At 41.3% G+C, this 18,421-nt stretch overlaps 2 protein-coding genes across 2 annotated transcripts; one reads left to right on the top strand and one right to left on the bottom strand.

Annotated features, from left to right (window-relative positions):
- Positions 1 to 278: 278 nt before the first annotated feature.
- On the bottom strand, positions 279 to 3,403 carry LOC311508480 (uncharacterized protein). Its single transcript, XM_084573249.1, has 3 exons — positions 3,166 to 3,403; positions 1,589 to 1,879; positions 279 to 1,484 (listed from the first exon to the last, which is right to left on the bottom strand). Exons 2-3 carry the CDS (start codon positions 1,863 to 1,865, stop codon positions 394 to 396), a joined length of 1,368 nt encoding a protein of 455 aa, XP_084429375.1. The 5' UTR covers positions 1,866 to 1,879; positions 3,166 to 3,403; the 3' UTR covers positions 279 to 393.
- Positions 3,404 to 6,372: 2,969 nt separating this feature from the next.
- LOC311508484 (tetraspanin-8-like) lies at positions 6,373 to 17,945 on the top strand. Its single transcript, XM_084573253.1, has 8 exons — positions 6,373 to 6,540; positions 13,806 to 13,868; positions 14,027 to 14,146; positions 16,023 to 16,097; positions 16,183 to 16,278; positions 16,685 to 16,801; positions 16,888 to 16,971; positions 17,086 to 17,945. The coding sequence occupies exons 1-8, from the start codon at positions 6,484 to 6,486 to the stop codon at positions 17,164 to 17,166; spliced, it is 693 nt and encodes a 230-aa protein (XP_084429379.1). The 5' UTR covers positions 6,373 to 6,483; the 3' UTR covers positions 17,167 to 17,945.
- The last annotated feature ends 476 nt before the right edge of the window (positions 17,946 to 18,421 follow it).

Here is an 18,421-nt window from a genome sequence, read left to right as displayed (position 1 = left end):
TCTTTAACTACTTCTTCCTCATCTACTGCTTCGTTATCATCTTCTTCAGATGTTCAGACGCTACAGGGCCGTGGTGAGACCTATGAACAATTAACTACTAAAGATCAGACTTGGCTGACTTCTCTACTTCGGTCCAGATTAAAACGACTGAACCAAGAGTGAACGTACACCAGGCTCTGTCCTAACGTCCCAGCGTCTACTCGGCTGGACCCTTCTGTCTCACTGTAAATGTCTTTAAATTATTTGTGGTATAGTTAACTCAGAAAGCCAACACACAGGATGATGTTGTCACATTTTATTGAGGAGAAAAGAACACCTCTGAATTCAACGGAGGGTGAAATGGCTCCATCTAGTGGTAAAACCTGTCTCAGTTTATTTTCAGTCATCACTCTCTCATCTCCTGCTTGAGGAGATGACCAGAGGACTGGAGTTTAATCCACCGTGATGAAGCCCTGGACTGAAGAACGGATGGAGTTTCTCTGTGAAGGAACAGTTGGTGAAACGGTGAAGGAGTTCCGCAGAGTCGGCATCATAAAAGAAAACTGACGCGTCCTCATAATCCACAAACACACCCACTTTCTCTGGGTGACTCTTCACAGCAAGATGAACACCCTTAGGTTGGTACTTATCAGCATTCCTCAAACCTATCGTCCAGAATCCGTTCTCAGGACTCGCCTTGATCGACCCCTTCCTGCTGACGGACTCTTTAACAACGCCTAAATCCCAGGAGGTTTTCCCTTTAACCTGAACCTCGTAGTAAAACCTTCCCGAAGAGAAACTCTGCTTTCCCAAGACGTTGATGGCCTGGTTAAATCTCTTCGGGTTGTTTGGGAGGTTTTGTTGCACTTCACCGCAGTGAACTCGTTTCCCGTCACCGGACAGAATGAGGTTAGGATACGCTGTGTCCGGATCGAGAGTCACGTCCACTTCAAACTCACGGATTCTGTTCAGCGTGTCCTTCAGGAACATGTCCATCTCTTTGTGGAGCTCTTCCTTCAGCTGATTCACAGTGGTCATAACACTTGTGGCGTACGTTGGCTGACGGACAAAGGTTTCTGTCCAACTCTTAGTGGGTGGAATACCACCCAGGGACGAGAAGCGTTGCAGGAAGTCGTTTTGGTTTTTGCTTCTTGAAAGCTGCTCCACCTCAACGCTTCTCTTGTTCAGCTCGGAGATTTCCTTCTCCAGCTCTTGGACGTATCCTTCCACCAGCTTTTGTGTTGTTTTCTGCATTTCCTCGTTCACTTTGACGAGATTAGTCCGACACTTCTCGATAGATCGCAGCAGAACATCAATGACCTGCAAGACGTCGTCAACCTGGCGCTGTGCAGATTTCTTGCTAATCTCGGCCGAGTCTTTGATTTCCTTGATCTTCTTCTGTCTCTCCTCAATCAGCAGCTTAATCTCCACCTGCATCTTCTCCAGTTTGGCCTTTTTTCTCTCGTATTCACTGATGGGAGGAACCGAGGCGACGTTCCTGAGGCCTGAAACCAGGAGGAGAAAGAAACACAATTAGCTCACAACTTGTCTCTTGTTTGCTTTTCAAAGTTATTATTCTGGATGATTTAAAAAATATAAAGAATTTTACATTTAGGTCTTGAGTTTGTTTCTGACAAACGCTGCACCAGATCGTTCCTGCTGATCTTCTCTAAGATCATGATGGTTTTCTTCCGAGCTCTGGGGCAGCCATATTCCTGCACCATCCGATCCACCGTGTCTTGCCGGTCTGCCCCGTCCAGTCTAGCCACCGGGATGGCCGGGAGACCGTCGGTGATGTCCTTATCCTTCAGGAACCATTTGAATTGCTTGAATTGGTCATCGTTCAAGTCTTCCAGGGTTTTCCAGAGCTCTTCCTGAGGTGTCATCGTCGCGTTCGATCCTGGACGATGAGAACAGAAGCTTCAACAAAAAGAAACTGGTGGCGTTTTTTCCGCAAACATGAGGAAACGCTCAAGTTGGACACTGACGTTTTTGTCTTACTTTACTTTGCACCTGATAAAACCTATACCCTGGTTACACAAGTCGAAATGAACACAAGGGTTCCTGAAAAGGTTCCCAGACCTTTGGTGGAAACTAGCAAAAAGCAAATCATTAGGTACATTTGTAAAATTCCTGTGAGCTCCACTTGAAACGCCTAAAAATGGTAAAGTAGTAAATTTAAAGCCGAACTGTTTGGAGTACAGCCATGTTTTTGGGATCTTTTGATAGAATCTCTCTGAGTGCTACCGTCACTGTGTAATTTTGAGTTTGATTACACTGAAAACAAGGATTTAATTTAATTTTGTTTCAGTGATATTTGCCTTTTAAAATGACTGTAGCTGGACTGGAAACCACAATAGGACCACTGCTTGAAGTCTTACCGAGTCCTATTTCAAATTTGACAATGATTCCACAGAAAGTTAGTATTTCACAGTTTTTTGTTTTCTAAAGATAGCATCTGGCGTGACAAGAGTGCAAGAAAGACACGGTACATAGTCGTCTGTTGGGTCAAGTGAGGTGTCAGTCAAAAGGTCAGCGTTCAGAGACGGTGTGGCCGATGCATGCAAGCTAACTGAAGTTATCATCGACAATATGTGGGAAACATGCACTTCTAACATTTGCATTTTTTAATTTGCATTTACTGGACCCTTGGCTACGTAACAGAACCTCTTTGTTGGAGTCTTACCTGCTCTTACAATACTGTGAGGCTCAATACATGACATTATTGTGTTTGCAACTGGTCTGACATAAGTTTCTACTGAGCCTCTAGTCATGACTGTGTCCTAAAAATGGTGGACATCATTTCAATATCAAGAAATGAAGCTTTCCAGCGGTGTATAACGCGTGTTGCCACATAGACGGAGGGGGGGAGGGGCCAGCAGGTTAAACTGGACTGACTTGGTGGGCTTGACGCTTGTTTTGGAACAAGTTAGGATTCAGAAGTTCTACAAAATTAAAACACAGTTGAGTCAACGTCTCTCTGTGTTATTAGAAACTAAAGCTGAACATCAGAACCTTGATTAAGACTAGATTTAGAGCAGGATGTATTCACGGCTGTACCTAATGAACTGGCATGTGAGTGTATTGTCTCCCTGTAACAGTAGTTTCATATTACCCACCCGTACTACGGGCTAATTTTACCTAGAACCGGATACTTCTAACGAACTAAAAACTATTTAATGTTACCTCTTCAGCTCGTCCTGAGGTGACCTTCCTTCCTTCCGTCCTTCCTTCTTTGTTCTTCTCAGACGCTTACGTCACGACTGAAGTCCATGCATTAGACTTTCACTTTCTCCAAATAAGGGTGTCGGTGGGCCGTGCTGCTTCCTGGTACAGTTGATATGAACAGACAAATGAATTGCTCTGTTGCCGGTTTACACTCGGCATCGGGAGCTTCCAGTCGGCAGCGTATCCTACATGTGCTTCCACCACACACTGTGGGAGGAGGATACAGAAAGAGGAGGTTCAGTTTTTTTTCTCCATTGTCTTAAAACAACAGTCCTCCAGTTTAGAAATGAACCACTGAAGCTTCACAGTAGAGTTTATCAACGGGGACTGAAGAGGATTTGTTTAAGGCAACAAGTTGAGCTGAAACTTGTGGTTTCACACGAAGGAACGTGTTCTGAAACAAGCTGACGGTTTACTCCAGTATAATTTACATATACTTTTTTTTACCTCTGTCAGCTTTGTGTCTTGCAGCTACTCCAGAGTTTCCTCTACAACATTTCTCCAACTCAGCTTTTTTTTGTGTCAACTCGGGGAAACCGATGCGCTCTTTGTACGTGTGAAAAGACTCATAACTTCATGGAGGATGGAGGAAGTTTAGGAGTTTCTTTGCTTGGAAAGGGTTAATTTCTACCGAGGATACCGTCATCATCTGGACTTAACCCTTTGAAACCACACACAGGAAATAATCCTAAAAACCTTTCTACAACGTCAACAAAAACACAACCTTGCATCTGATATTTTATTGTCGTGTAACATACGTACACAGAAAAGTATTTAGAAGTCTAAGTATCTGCTGCTGCAACAATAAACATTTCCCCACTGTGGTAAATAAAGGCTCATCACATCATCTAATTATTTTATCATCATCTTTTCATCTTAACTTCTCATCTCGTCATCTTCTCATCACCTCATCTCTTCATCTAAACATCTTATAATTTTACCATTAACATCATCTTAGCCTCATCTCATTATCATCGTATCATCTTTGCATCTCATTATCTAATTTCATCAGCTGATATCATCATTCATCTCATCTCATCTTCTTATCTCTTCATCTTGGCATATTATCTAATTTTATCATCTCATTTCACTATCTCACCATCTCCTCATCTCATCATCTGACCTTCTCAACATCTTATCATGCAATATCATCTCATCATCTCATCTCATCATATCTCACTATCTCATTATGATCTTACATCTCACTATCTCATCATCTCATCTCATCTCATCACAATTCAGTTAAATTATAAATATTCAGTAGCAATCTGATAATATAATATATGATATATATGATAATACTATATACTGACATTAGACCTTGTTGATTAAAGTATTATATAAAAATAATACACTCCTGATCAAAATTTTAAGACCAGCTGAAAAATTGCAAGAATTTACATTTTGCACTGTTGGATCTTAAGAAGGTTCTAAGTAGTGCTTCAAAATGCAAAAAGAAGAAATGGGAGTGAGACAAGAAAAAAGTTTGAGTAAGCAATTTATTGCAAACAATCATTAAACTGAAATAGGCTGTTCATCAGCTGATCAAAAGTTTAAGACCACAGTCTTTAAAAGGCCAAATCATCGCAAAAATGTGGATTCAGTGTCATTTTCTGTCAGGTGCCCCCACTGTCATGACCTCCTGATGGCAAAGGCAAAAAAGCTTTCTCTCTTTGAACGCGGTCGGATTGTTGAGCTGCATCAGCAAGGCCTCTCACAGCGTGCCATTGCTGCTGAGGTTGGACGCAGTAAGACAGTCATTTTAAACTTCTTAAAAGATCCTGAGGGTTATGGGAAAAAAAAGTCAAGTGGTAGACCCAAAAAAATTTCACTGGCCCTGAGCCGGAGGATCCAATTGGCTGTCCGTCAAGACATGGGACGATCCTTGGCCCAAATTAAGCTTGTCACTGGTGCCAACTGCAGTCCCATAACCATTAGACGGCATCTGCGAGAGAAGGGTTTTAAGAACAAAAAACGTCTTCAAAGACCTCGTCTCCTTCAACGGCACAAAATTTTGGAGTTTGGAGTTTGCACGAGAGCACCAAACATGGGACATTGAAAGGTGGAAGAAAGTTTTATTCTCTGATGAGAAAAAATTTAACCTTGACGGTCCTGATGGCTTCCAACGTTACTGGCATGACAAGGAGATCCCACCTGAGATGTTTTCTACACGGCACAGTGGAGGGGGCGCCATCATGATCTGGGGTCTTTTTCCTACAATGGAACAATGGAGCTTCAGGTTGTGCAGAGGCGTCAAACGGCAGCTGGCTATGTGGAGATGTTGCAGGGGGCATCCCTCATGACTGAAGGCCATCGTCTGTGTGGTAATGACTGGGTTTTTCAACAGGACAACGCTGCAGGTCACAATGCCCGCCTGACAAAGGACTTCTTCCAGAGAAATAACATCACTCTTTTGAACCATCCTGCGTGTTCCCCTGATCTAAATCCAATTGAGAACATTTGGGGTTGGATGGCAAGGGAAGTTTACAAAAATGGACAACAGTTCCAAACAGTGGATGCCCTCTGTGAAGCCATCTTCACCACTTGGAGCAACATTCCCACTAGCCTCCTGGAAACACTAGCATTAAGCATGCCGAAACGAATTTTTGAGGTGATTAACACGAATGGTGCAGCTACTCATTACTGAGTCCTTTTTTGAAAATTTTATTTCTGTTTTAGGGGGTTTTTGTTTTTTTTTGAGATGTGGTCTTAAACTTTTGATCAGCTGACGAACAGCCTATTTCAGTTTAATGGTTGTTTGCAATAAATTGCTTACTCAAACTTTTTTCTTGTCTCACTCCCATTTCTTCTTTTTGCATTTTGAAGCACTACTTAGAACCTTCTTAAGATCCAACAGTGCAAAATGTAAATTCTTGCAATTTTTCAGCTGGTCTTAAAATTTTGATCAGGAGTGTATCTATATATATATATATATATATATATAGAGAGAGAGAGAGATAGATATATTTTTTTAAATGATTTTCATGTGCTGACACTGAAACTGGAAGGAAACAAAGAGGTGTAGAAAGAATAAAGGAAGCCTGGTAGGAAAACAAAGCAGGTGGTAGGAAAGAGGAGGAGGGAATGGGGGAGGAGAAGAGGGGGAGGAGAACAGTGACTTACCCAGAGAGGGAGGAAACAGGTAGAGCAGACCGGTCTGTTTATTAGCCTCGGGACGTCTCTATATTTATCTGGTGTCGACTGAAGCAGCGAGTCCAGAGATAGACGTTACAGAGGAGGAAACAACGACTAGAGAAAGAAGAAGAAGAAGAAACCATGGCTGTGAACAAATGTGTCAAATACCTGCTGTTCTTCTTCAATCTACTTTTCTGGGTGAGTCCAGTTTAATGTGTTTATAACTTGATTTTAAAGCCGTCAGCACTTTGGATTTATTAGCTGAAGCTTCCTTTATCTGAACGTCTCAGAAGCTATGCACTGAGTTATAAGTTTAAAGTCTGTTAACGTCAGAGTTTCTGTAGAGATTGATTTGTTTTCTCATGAATTCATGTTTTAATCTGGTTCCAGAGCCTGACATTAAGCTTTTAAAAGCATGTCTCTTTATTTTTCCTTCTGTTTTCTTTGAATTTTAATCTGCGGTTTAGTTTTTAGTGTCTCTTTACTTTTATTTGAATTAATTTCTTCTGTTGCGTCTGTTTTTTGAGTGTGTGCTGTGAAGCAGCAGTGAGTTCAATCACTGATGTAGAACAGGTTGCGTCGGCGGCTCTCCCTCCACAAACATTTGTTGAGTTTCAGGGCGTGGCAGCATCGGCCAGCTTTACACCATCGCCTTATCTTTTCATCTGGGGCCTCGTATCAGACCTCCGCCCCGGTCTGGACTCTAAATAACAATAGGCTTGTTGCAGCACGCTGCAGCCAATCAAAGAATAGTTTGTGGTGGTGGCTCTGTCATTCATTGATTATTCTGAAGCTGGCTGAACTGTGCCATTTTTGTCTGGTGCTGTCTGTTCATCCTGGAGGCTTTTGTTGAGCCACAGCAGTTTAAACCATAACCAGTTTGACAACGTTGGCTGAACAGCGTCAGTTTGACCATAACACACAGGCTGACGGAAAATAGCTGAACACACAGTACAGATACTGGAGTAGAAAGGTCATCTGAAAGTTAGAGTTCATCAAACCAATCCTAGGTTCTGGGACGGCCCCTGGTTGGGAACCCCCGTCCAAAGTAGAATAATCTGTCAGAGGGTAAATAGGACGGGGCCCCTAGGGGCGATGGACCTTCATAGGTTTAAGAAGGTTTATGATTTTCACTGCCCTTCTTCAGGCGATGGCTTGGTTCACCTGTCTTGAGGTAGCCTGGAAGGTGACCCGGTTGGGAACCAGTTCTGGCTCTGCCGGGCCAATCAGGTCATATGGGCGGGGCTTAAGTAACACTGATATACACAGAGTTGTTCCCAACTAAATGTCTCTGATTGGTCAGACCGTCCAGTTGATGTAGAGGTTTTGGTTTTTACTGTGTCGGTGAAACACGCCTCAAAATGAAATCTAAATGTTGCGTTACCAGACTCGAATGCAGTTTCTTTACTTCCTCCACACATACAGATACTATGAGGGGAAGTCAAACCAGAAATACAGTTTCATGAATGTGGACAAGCCGTTTGTAGTTTGCTCTCATCTCTCAAGAGTTCTCCAAAAGTTTATCTTTACTTCCCTCCACTTATTATCGCCACTATTCATCCCATTAACATAACATTTATAGGATCTTCAACCATCCCCTCACACATTACCAACTTAACAAGCCTTTCCTCTGGCTACTAGACGTCATATCCTATTTTTATGGAAATCGTCAAAAGCTCCATCTTCATCAATGTGGCTCGAGATTTTCATTAAAAATCAAATTTAATCAGAAATGAGGTATTTTGTGAATTATTTAAATTCCTTGTCAACCATTCCTGCTGAGTAATTGGGTATTTTTCATCTTATTTTGTTTTACTTCTTTATTATTTTTAAATTTATTTAATATTTCCTCCAGCTGCATTAAATTTGTGCAGTTTTATTCTGTACAGGTACACGTTGAGTAGTTTTGTAGTTTTCCTACATAGATTTATAGTTTAAAGATTGTTTTTGCGGATCCCGTCATAAATCAACAGCATTTAAAAATAAATAAAAGAGCAGACTTGATCGTCACTCTTACTAAATCTGTCTAAACCTCAGCTCCTGGTCTCTGCTTCCAGGTTTTCCTTCAGACCTTTATCGGTGTGTCCTGTTTTAAAACGAGCCGGGGTTATTTCGGTTCTCCACTTACGCTCCCAGAAACCATGTTAGATCAATGCTAACATGATTCCAGCCTCTCAGTGGACGTGATTGTGTTTACCTAATGACGGCGAGGGCGGAGCAGCTTTGTTTATTTACTGTAAATCCCATTTACTGTAGTGTAGGTTTTTATTTTTTTAACTTAGGTTTCCGCTGTAGCTTTTAGTTGCTAAGTGATGCTTCTGCAGAAACACAATCACAGTGAGCTCTGCTGTCGTATTTGATCATTGCACTCAAACATCAGTTATCAGAGCTACTGTAGATTAAGACTCTTTGTGACTCATTCTTCTTTCTTCTTCTTGGTTTTCTCCGTCGGACTAAAACTCTGCACAGACCAACTGCATGTAAACACTGAACACGTCATGGCTTTACGTCCGATGAGAGAAGGGAGATAACCAATTACCTTTGACCATCAGTCTCTGCACATTAACGCCCACTGCCAGAGTGCAGAGTGCTCATATGGGCCATTAATTATGCAGCAAGAGGAAATGGAGGATCCGAGTGGAGGGAATGTTTTGATGGACAGTAACTGAATACGTTTGTTGCCTGCTACAAATTTGCTTCTGTCGAGACGTTGGGCAAATTTGCAGAAAACTGGCGCCAGGCCGTTTTAAAAACAAGACTGTGATATAGTGAACGTTTGGGTTCTTTTAAACTTAAATAGATGATGAAAATGGTTGGAAACAAATGATGATCTTCATTGGACAGCAAAACAAAAGAAAAAAAAAAAGGTCAAAAAAATAAGCCATTATCTTTAGAGTTTAGAGCCACGTTGTCAGTGCCCCGCCCACACTTCCTCTGGACTCTCTGGTGATTGGTTAATCATTCACTCTGCTCCACCTCAAGTTACAAAGACATTATATTATACACTGAATTTATATTTTAAAGCAAACACCATGATGGACTCAGACTTTGTAAATGCCGACTACAGATTGTCGCCTTTTTTTCCCGCATAGAGCTAACGTTGGGGTGTTATTTTAGCTAGCTAGTTAATTACATTAATCAACTTACAGTCGTGCTAAACAAGAGTTACACTTAAAAAACTTCATCTTTTCCTTAGATCCTCGAGGTTGATTCATTTAGTAGCTTTCAAACGTTTTGACGTTCCTACGGGACCACTGCACTTTTATTTTTTCTTAGCTAGGAACAACGCTAACTTGCCGATGTACATGGTTTGTTGCATTAGCATGCCATCGTATGGAAGCTGGGCTGACGGGAAAGTTCTGCAGGCATTTCATCACAGAGCGGTTGTCAATTGCAACTGTTTTTATAGCGTTCAATAACTAAAAAAATGACAGGGAGCTCCACATATTTTGGCTTCACTTTAGAGGAGCTGTCATGGCGTCCACTTTTTTTACAGTCTATGGGACGTGCACATCAACAACTCCAGATGAAAAACAAACCAGGAAGTGTCTTAAAACTACAACAAGAATGACTACAAACGACCGTCAAACTATCTCTATAATCCGTCCATGTTCTTAGATATAAAGGAAATCAGTCTACCTATAACTGCTGCAAAGTTACAAGTTACAAGAATAAATCTTTAAGTAGGAGTGTTTTTTTTTCCAAGAGGCCACTTGTTACCACAATAATTAGAAAATTGACCTCAGTGACTTTAGGATGATCCCATATTAATGTCTAATTAAGGATGTAACCATCAATCATCAGCCCACAAGAAGTGACTTTATCTAATACCTGTTAAACCACATAAACTTCAAAGAGGCCCAGACTCTGTGGGTGGTTTTCAGGCTCAGTGGGCCGATGGCAAACACACCGCAGTGATTAGTGGCTGTGATTTTATGTGGTAGTTGTGTAATGACAGTGTCTCAGTTACACAATAACTCAGTACTACTGTGTTACTGTGTACCTGTTAGTCAACGCTGAGGAATGAACCACCGTCTACGCTTTACCTGGAAAAAAACAGTAGATGATGAATGATGAATTCTTGGTATGCAACTGGCAGCATGACATGTTTGACAAACTCCCACCACGGTGCAGATTAGAGGAAGATACTGAGTATTTAGATCATATAAACTGGTTTAAGGGCCGAAACAACCAACGGAAGGCGTTTGTTTAAAGGTAAAGAGGGAGATAATGAAACTGTAATCCAGATTAACTTTAAACCTGTTTAAAACTGTGATCCAAATAGGTTTTAATTCAGTTTATTTTTATTCTGGTCGTTTAAAAATCTTAATTTAGATGTAATCCTGATCCACCGCAACCTAGGTGAGATCTTGTTCAAATCAAATCTAATCCTCATACATTTTAATCCAAATCAGATGTGAACAATCCGTGGTCTTGATTAGTTTGAATCCTGATTGACTCTCATGACGATCAGACCTGACCCTGATAAATTTCAATCCAGATCAAATTTTATCCTGAACAGATGTTTCCTTGTGATTAACTAGATTAACTGTAATCCACTTTAGTTTAGTTCTGGTCATTTGAAATCCTGACTAGATTATGTGATCCCGTTCAGGTCTAATCCCACTTAACTGCAACCTAATCGTGACTCCCTCCGATCCTGTTCAGATCTTGTCGTGATAACATTTAACCAAGTGAATATAATATAATCCTAGTTAACTGTAATCCAAATTGGATGCAATCCTAATTTAATACAACATAATCAAGATTAACTCCAATCCACATCAGATAACTGCAACCTAATCCTGTTTAACTCTGATTCTGTTCATATCTAATCCTGATTAACTGTAATCCAAATCAGTTGTAATCCTGTTCAACTCTGATCCTGTCCCGATCTCAGTCAGCGTACTCCTGGATTTACTCACGTCCAAATACCTCCCACCCTGTTTCTAGTTGTTTTTCTGATCTTAGTTTGATGTGACGTTGTGTTCTTGGGTGTGTTTGTTTTCTAGACCTGTATAGCTCAGTTATCACTGTGGATTTTCTCTGAAGACGCCTGAATCTCCCAGATCCGACTCGATGATTAAACAAAGATCCACAGCTTTGAACGGAAACTTTTCTCTCAGTGTTTGTGACGTACGTGACCTGTAACCATGGGCAACCGCTAAAGAAAAACATCAGCTTTGTTGGGGTGTTTTTGTTTTTCTAGCGATAGCGCAGGTGAAACCCGCCCACAGTGAGCAATAGACTGGGGATGAATCTGATTCTGGGTCTGGTCCAGTTTCATGACCTTCTGCCCCGTTTGTTGTATGAGGACATGTCTCATCATCATCATCATCGTTTGTCCTGATGTTTTATGTTTTGTTTAAATCTAAAGAGCCATTTTGTTTTTGAAATAATGTATTTACAATTTATTTAAAATATCAGCGAGAAAACTACAATATAAACCACAAAATACTGAATTATTTTAAATAATATTTTGAAGTCAAACAGCTGAAACTGATCTTTGGCACAGAATGTTCATGTAGGACCCACATCAATACTTACTGTAGCTGTTAATAAATTAATATTATTTATATATTATCTCATCCTTCGTCTTCTACTTGGTATTTGTCAGATGTACATGGATATATAATGAACTGTAATCCAAATAAGATGTACTCCTGTTTAACTGCAACCTAATCCTGATTAGAGTTTGAATGTGAAACTTCCCAGTTTGGGATTAATAAAGCATCTATCCATCTATCCAGCTAGCTATTTAATCCTGATGGACTGTACTCCAAATCAGATGTAATCCAATTCAAATGCAACCGAATTCTGATTAAATATGGTCCTATTCAATGTTATCCTGATTAACTGTATTGAAAATCAAATTTAATCTGAATTAACTGTAAACCAAATCTGATGCAATCCTCACTAAACACAACCTTATCCTAATTAACTCGGATCGTGTTCACATCTACACTTAAATAACTGTGATCCAAATTTAGACTGAATCCTAATTAAATGCAGCCTAATCCTGATTAGTTCCAATCCTGTTCAGATCTTGCCCCGTTTATCTTGAACAAATCTGATCCTGATTAACTGCAATCCACATCAAATGTAATCCTGTTCAACTCTGATCCTGTCCTGATCTCGCACCAATTAATCTAATTTAAAATATAATCCAAAATAACTGTAATCCAGATTAATTTCCTCTCAGTTATGATCTCGTTGACTGCTACCCTCCTCATGAACAGATCATTTGAACGTTGTGTTTTAGGACTGTAGCTGAATAACTGAAGCTTCGTTCGTTGGAGTCCGGTTGCTCTGGTTTCTCTGGTCTGGTTTGTATTTGGAGGAATGACTCAGAGAACAATGACAACCTGGACATGCTGTGATTTATTGGAAGGTTCAGGGTGTGGTGCTATGTATGTCGGTGTTTGTCTTCTCTGTCAGGTCTGTTTCCGTTGATTCACAATTCGAATCCATTGTTTGTCTCACGGTTTTTATTTATAGCGCGAAACGTTCCACAAAGCAAACATATGACAAAGTAGAAACAACGTCCTGATACGTTTATCTTCATTTTTTTATTTAATTCTCTCCTGTGAATTAGCAGCTCGGTGTTGGTCTCCATGGAAGCGCTGATGGCGTTATCCTCTGAGTGATCTCTTGTTTTTCCTGCCGTATGCTTGCACGATGAAATATTGATGGAACATAACGGACGGGCAGCAGTGTGTCTGTGGCGGCTAATTGTGTTGAATAGTACACATCACTTATCGGTCCTAAAGTGCAGAGATGGGCGGTGGTTTGTTCAGGGTGTCCTCGACAGGATCTACTCTGAAGAGTCTGATTTATCGTTTGGTTCAAACAGATGAGGTCTGAATGTAGTGATATTCTGTTACCCTCTTATGAGTTGCACAGAAGTGAACATAATGATGCAACTGTCAAAGAAACTGACTGCCAGAGGATGCTAAATGCTAATTCATCTAACAGACATGAAGAGTTGATGTTAAGTGGAGCAGCATATTGTGTGGTTTCTTCTTTTTTGTTGCCTAAATCAACGCAGTCATCAACTATTCTCAGTCCAAATGGACAGTAGTAAGATTAAAAGCAGTTTAACTTGATTTATTTCCAATCAATCAAAGACATAACTCACTTCACGTATAACTGTGATGTTCTAAACTACTCTTGATTGCATTTTCAATTGCTCAATCTCTGGCTTTCCACAAATCATTTATTTTTAACAAACGATAAAAATCAGATCAACTCAGAGTGTGAAGTCACAGATTTGTTCAACTTTGGTGCAGAACATCATTTATGTTGAAGGGTTTCTATGACAACAGCTCTGCAGATAATAATAAGATAATAATGTTGAAGTCAGTCTCATGTTTATCTAGTGCATGCTCCTACTTCCACCAGATGTCGCCACATGTGTTAAGTTTGTTTTCTCATTTTAATTTAATCTCTCTCTCTCTCTCCAGCTGAGCGGTTGCATCATCTTGGGCGTCTCCATCTACCTGAAAGTCGAAAAGGATGGAAACAAGGTAAGTCGCACAATTTGTTATTTGAATTAGTCTGGACCCAACGTCCTACTTTTACGTAGCCTGTGAAAACCTGGAATCAACGGAATCATCCAGACCAATGTAGACCCCAGGAACCTTTCTTCCAAAACCAGTAAATCTCGTTTGTCTTTTGTCTTCAGATCACTAATGAAGCGCTTCCTGGCATCGACCTCATGATCGCCATCGGGGTGATCATCATGGTGCTCGGCTTCCTGGGTTGCTGTGGAGCCATCAGAGAGAACCGTTGCTTGCTGCTGTTGGTAAGGATCTTCAGAATGTAGACTGTGATATAGTTCAGTACTTTGTTCTAGTATTACTTTGGTGTTGATGCTGAAACTAAAGTATTGCACTCTCACCAGTGTCTGAAATCTTTTTTTCATCATACTTTGTTTTCTTTTTTACCTCCTTTAGACGAGCTTAAGACATTCCTAAAGTTTCGAGATTTATTTGACTCGTCAGATTTTTAAGAAAGTGGCCACATTTCAAAATAGTTTTGTTCCATGAGTTGAGCTTTGCTGGCTACAGGGTTGCCAGCAAACTAGAGGGTTGTCCAGGGACTACAGGGTTGTGCAGAAACTAGAGGATAGTCCAGTAGGGCTGAACGATTTTGGAAAATAATCTAATTGCGATTTTTCATGCCAATATTGCGATTGCGATGCGATATGCGATTTTAAAGGTCTTTGTCTTCTGTATTATTAAGCAAAGACAAGCAATACATCATATAGTATGGCCAACACTGTATTAGATTAAAAAGAAACGGTTCTTTCCTGGAAGCCAGACCTGTTATGATGACATGAGGTGATGCAAGAATTGATGACTGACATTTTTATTTGACTAATTCAATCACAATAGTATTTTGAACATACACAATAGTATACTGTCACGTGACCAGAGAGCAGCCTCTGTGATTAGACAACCTCGTTTGCTCACACGTTTTACACGCGCATGTCACGTTGTAGCGGGTTTGACTCGTTTTAATGTTGGGGTGCCAGTCAGAGTCAAGTCTGACAACGTAAAATAAAACAGAACAAAAAAATAATTAGTCAACAGACACAAAATAATAACCACAATTATGATCATCAGTGCCAAAACAAACACACAAAAAAGGGTGCGCCTTAGTCCGTCTCTTAATTTCAGTTCAGTCCGGTTGGAAAAGTCTGTTTCAGTGTTCCACAAAATCACAGTTCAGTCCAGTACCTGCGCCCCCACAAAACAACAACTCAAAACTCCGCTCCGGGTTTTACCGCGGGCTCCGACACAAAATAAGGAAATAACTCAAAATAACGAGCGCCTCTCGTCGCGGTGCAGCAAACGGCACATACAAAACAAAAATGCACACCGAGTACTCACGGTACCGAAGTTTTTTAACGTAGTCAGTCAGTCAGTCAGAGTCGGACTTGCTCCACTGGAACGGTATCGGCGGGGGCTCATCATAAATGTCCTTCCTGGAGGACGGATTCAAACTACGCGGGAATCGGTGGATTATCTCCATTGGAGTAGGAGATGAATGTGGGTGGATGACGGAGGAAGCCATGAATGGAGGTGTGTTTTGTGATTATGACTTTGCGGGCGCTACAACGTGAGCAGGGTATAATCGCAGCCTTTGCGGTTAGAAAATTGCACTTGATCATATCGCGATATTATCGCAAATGCAATATATCGTTCAGCCCTATAGTCCAGCCACTAGAGGGTTGTCCAGGGATTAGAGGGTTGTGCAGAAACTAGAGGATAGTCCAGCCACTAGAGGGTTGTCCAGGGACTAGAGGGTTGTCCAGGGACTACAGGGTTGTCCAAGAACTAGAGGGTTGTCTAGGGACTAGAGGGTTGCCCCTGGACTAGAGTGTCATCCACGGCCGGGGGGGTTAAACCTGATCAACGGAGTTGTCCACAAACCTTAAAACAGAAAAGAATGTTGACATATTGCTGTAACAGCACCTCAACCATCTCTGCTACACGCTACATTAGCCAGAACAACCACGCACCAAACTGTAGTCAAGTTGCATTGTGGGTAATGTAGGCAGGTAGATGATATTCCTTTAGGGTTTTGTCGTAAATGGTTGCTTCACCTGTCGCCTTTAACTGGGACAACTTGATAATGTTGAGAGGTAACTGTTTGTTCCGTCTGTGTTCCCTCAGTTCTTCATCAGCCTCCTCGTCATCTTCATCCTCCTGCTGGCGGCGGGTATCCTGGGAGCCGTGGAGGAGCAGAAGGTAAGGCAGGAGGTGACGTTGACCTCGGGTCAGCTGAGGGAGGATCCAGCTTGATGTTGTTGTTTCTGTTGTGTTTGTTTTGTAGGTGGATGACTGGGTGAAGGAGCGTCTGCAGAAACTACTTCCACTCTCAGATCAACCAAAAGATGTGATCGAAGACCTGGAGAAGCTGCAGAGGGAGGTAACGATCAGCAGCAAACAGAATAACCTGCTGGGGAGGAGTCAGCGCCTCAACCAACAACTCACCACAGATAAACTTAAGATGAAGCAAAGCCAACTTCATTCTCAACATCTTCTCAGTCAGCCTGTAGTTACCATGGTCACCACCAGAGGGCGAGCATATGTAGAGCAACTGATCAGCTGATTCAGGAGAGGACAGCTCTGTAGCTTCCTAGCCTCCCAGCTAACAGTAGAGAGCCTGGCTCATGGTCGCCCGAGGCTACTCTATGAACTATGAACATTTTAAAACTAGAAGCGTCTCCTGAACGTTACCTGGCAGCTGGTTCCACAGATGCTTCTTCCTGTTCTTTAAGACGGTTTATTATTATTAAATAATTCAGTTCTTCTCTGTCTCTGTTCTCCTGCAGCTCAGATGTTGTGGTATCGTGAACGGACCAGCAGACTGGACCAAGATCCCTGATTCCTGTCGCTGCAACACCACCGACACATCGAACGACTGCAACTCGTCCCGCGTCTACACCACGGTGAGACCACAACACTGAACCCCTTTAAACCCAGACCTCATGTTCCCTGTGACAGTCTGTGACCGTGTCCTGGTTTCGTCCCACAGAACTGCTCCGCCCGAGTCATCGAGCTGATGAAGAGCCACATGGAGGTGGTGCTGGGGATCGCCTTCGCCATCGCCATCCTCCTGGTCGGCGCTCACACACACACACACACACACACACACACACACACACACACACACTGACATATTTAAATGAATTTGAATCTGAATTCAAATCTAAACCGAGTTCCTTCTCTGCAGATTTTCGGGATGGTCTTCGCCATGATGCTCTACTGCCAGATCGGCAGGAAGGACGGCGCCACCACCTCCACCAACGCCTGAGCCGCCACCTTGCAGCGGCCAATCAGCGGTGGCCAAACGCCTCATGTGACGTAACCTCAGTGCTACTGTAACTGTACCTGTGCTTTTAATGTGAAGGAGCACACTTTTATTTTGTCAAACAGTTGGTAAACAAATGTACGGAGGCCTAACAGGGACATAAATGTTAATATTAAAGGAAATATGCGCTTTAATGTGAAATAGTAAAAAACAAATAAAACCATTAAATTAAACTAGTTTTTCATTCCTGCACGTGAAATGAAACCAATTAATTTTTGTGTGAATTAAAAATAAAGGAATTAAAATATACGGAAGCCCATTAACCCCTCCCCTCCCAAAAATAAATAAATGAACCAAATAAGCAGCTTTAACAACAATTATTTTACTCTCTTAAATGTCTTTTTTTTTTTTTTTTTTTTTCATTTTTCTTTTTTGTAAATAAAATATCTTTGCCTTCTAATTTCCTCATTAATCTCATAGTTTTGAGAGTAATTGTTTTGTCAGGAAGGAGCCTCCGTACGTTCTGTACGTCCTAATATCTGCTGTTATCTGGAATCTCTCATTATAAAGAGAAAAATAAGCTTAAATGTGACTTTATTAGTTTTGTTTATGGGAGAAAATGTTTTTGTCACATTACTGTTTTATTCAGGCGTCGTCTTTTATTTGATCAATTTGTCTCAGTAGAACACACTTCCATATTCTTCTGTAACCTGAGATATTTTACGCCTCTGGAAAACTTCCCTCAGAATTTTCTCAAAACTAAAATAAAAATGTTTCCAGTTGTGTTGACGTGTTGTCGAGTGTTGAAGAGAAGAAGAAGAAGTTAATGTTAGTTTGTCTCTGTCGACTCAGAACCATGAACACATGTTATTCAGACAACAGGAGAAGTTTAAAACGTCACAACGTCTTGGATCAGTCGTTGACGTTGCCAGGTTGTTGTTGCCACGTTGCCAGATTGTTGTTCAAACACAATAAACGATGACAAAGGGAAACGATGTCTGACATTTGTCTTCTCCTCCTCCTCTCAGTGTCTTCTTTCTTCTTCCTGTTATTTCTCCTCCTCTCCCTCCTACTACTCCTCACACTCTCCCTACTCCTCCTCCTCCTCCATCTTTTCCTTCTTCTCTTCTTCCTTTTGTAGTCGCCTCCTCTTTTTCCCCCATCTCTTCTCCTCCTCTTTTGTTTGCACCTGTACCTCCTCATTTGTCTCCTATTTATCTTCCCCTTTCTTCCCTTCTTCTTCCTCCTCTTCTGTCTT

Source organism: Chelon labrosus, assembly GCF_963514085.1.
Source record: "Chelon labrosus genome assembly, chromosome: 23".
Taxonomy (NCBI): Eukaryota; Metazoa; Chordata; class Actinopteri; order Mugiliformes; family Mugilidae; genus Chelon; species Chelon labrosus.
The sequence above is the reverse complement of the archived record's forward strand: the minus strand, read 5'-3'. Positions and strand labels throughout refer to the sequence as shown.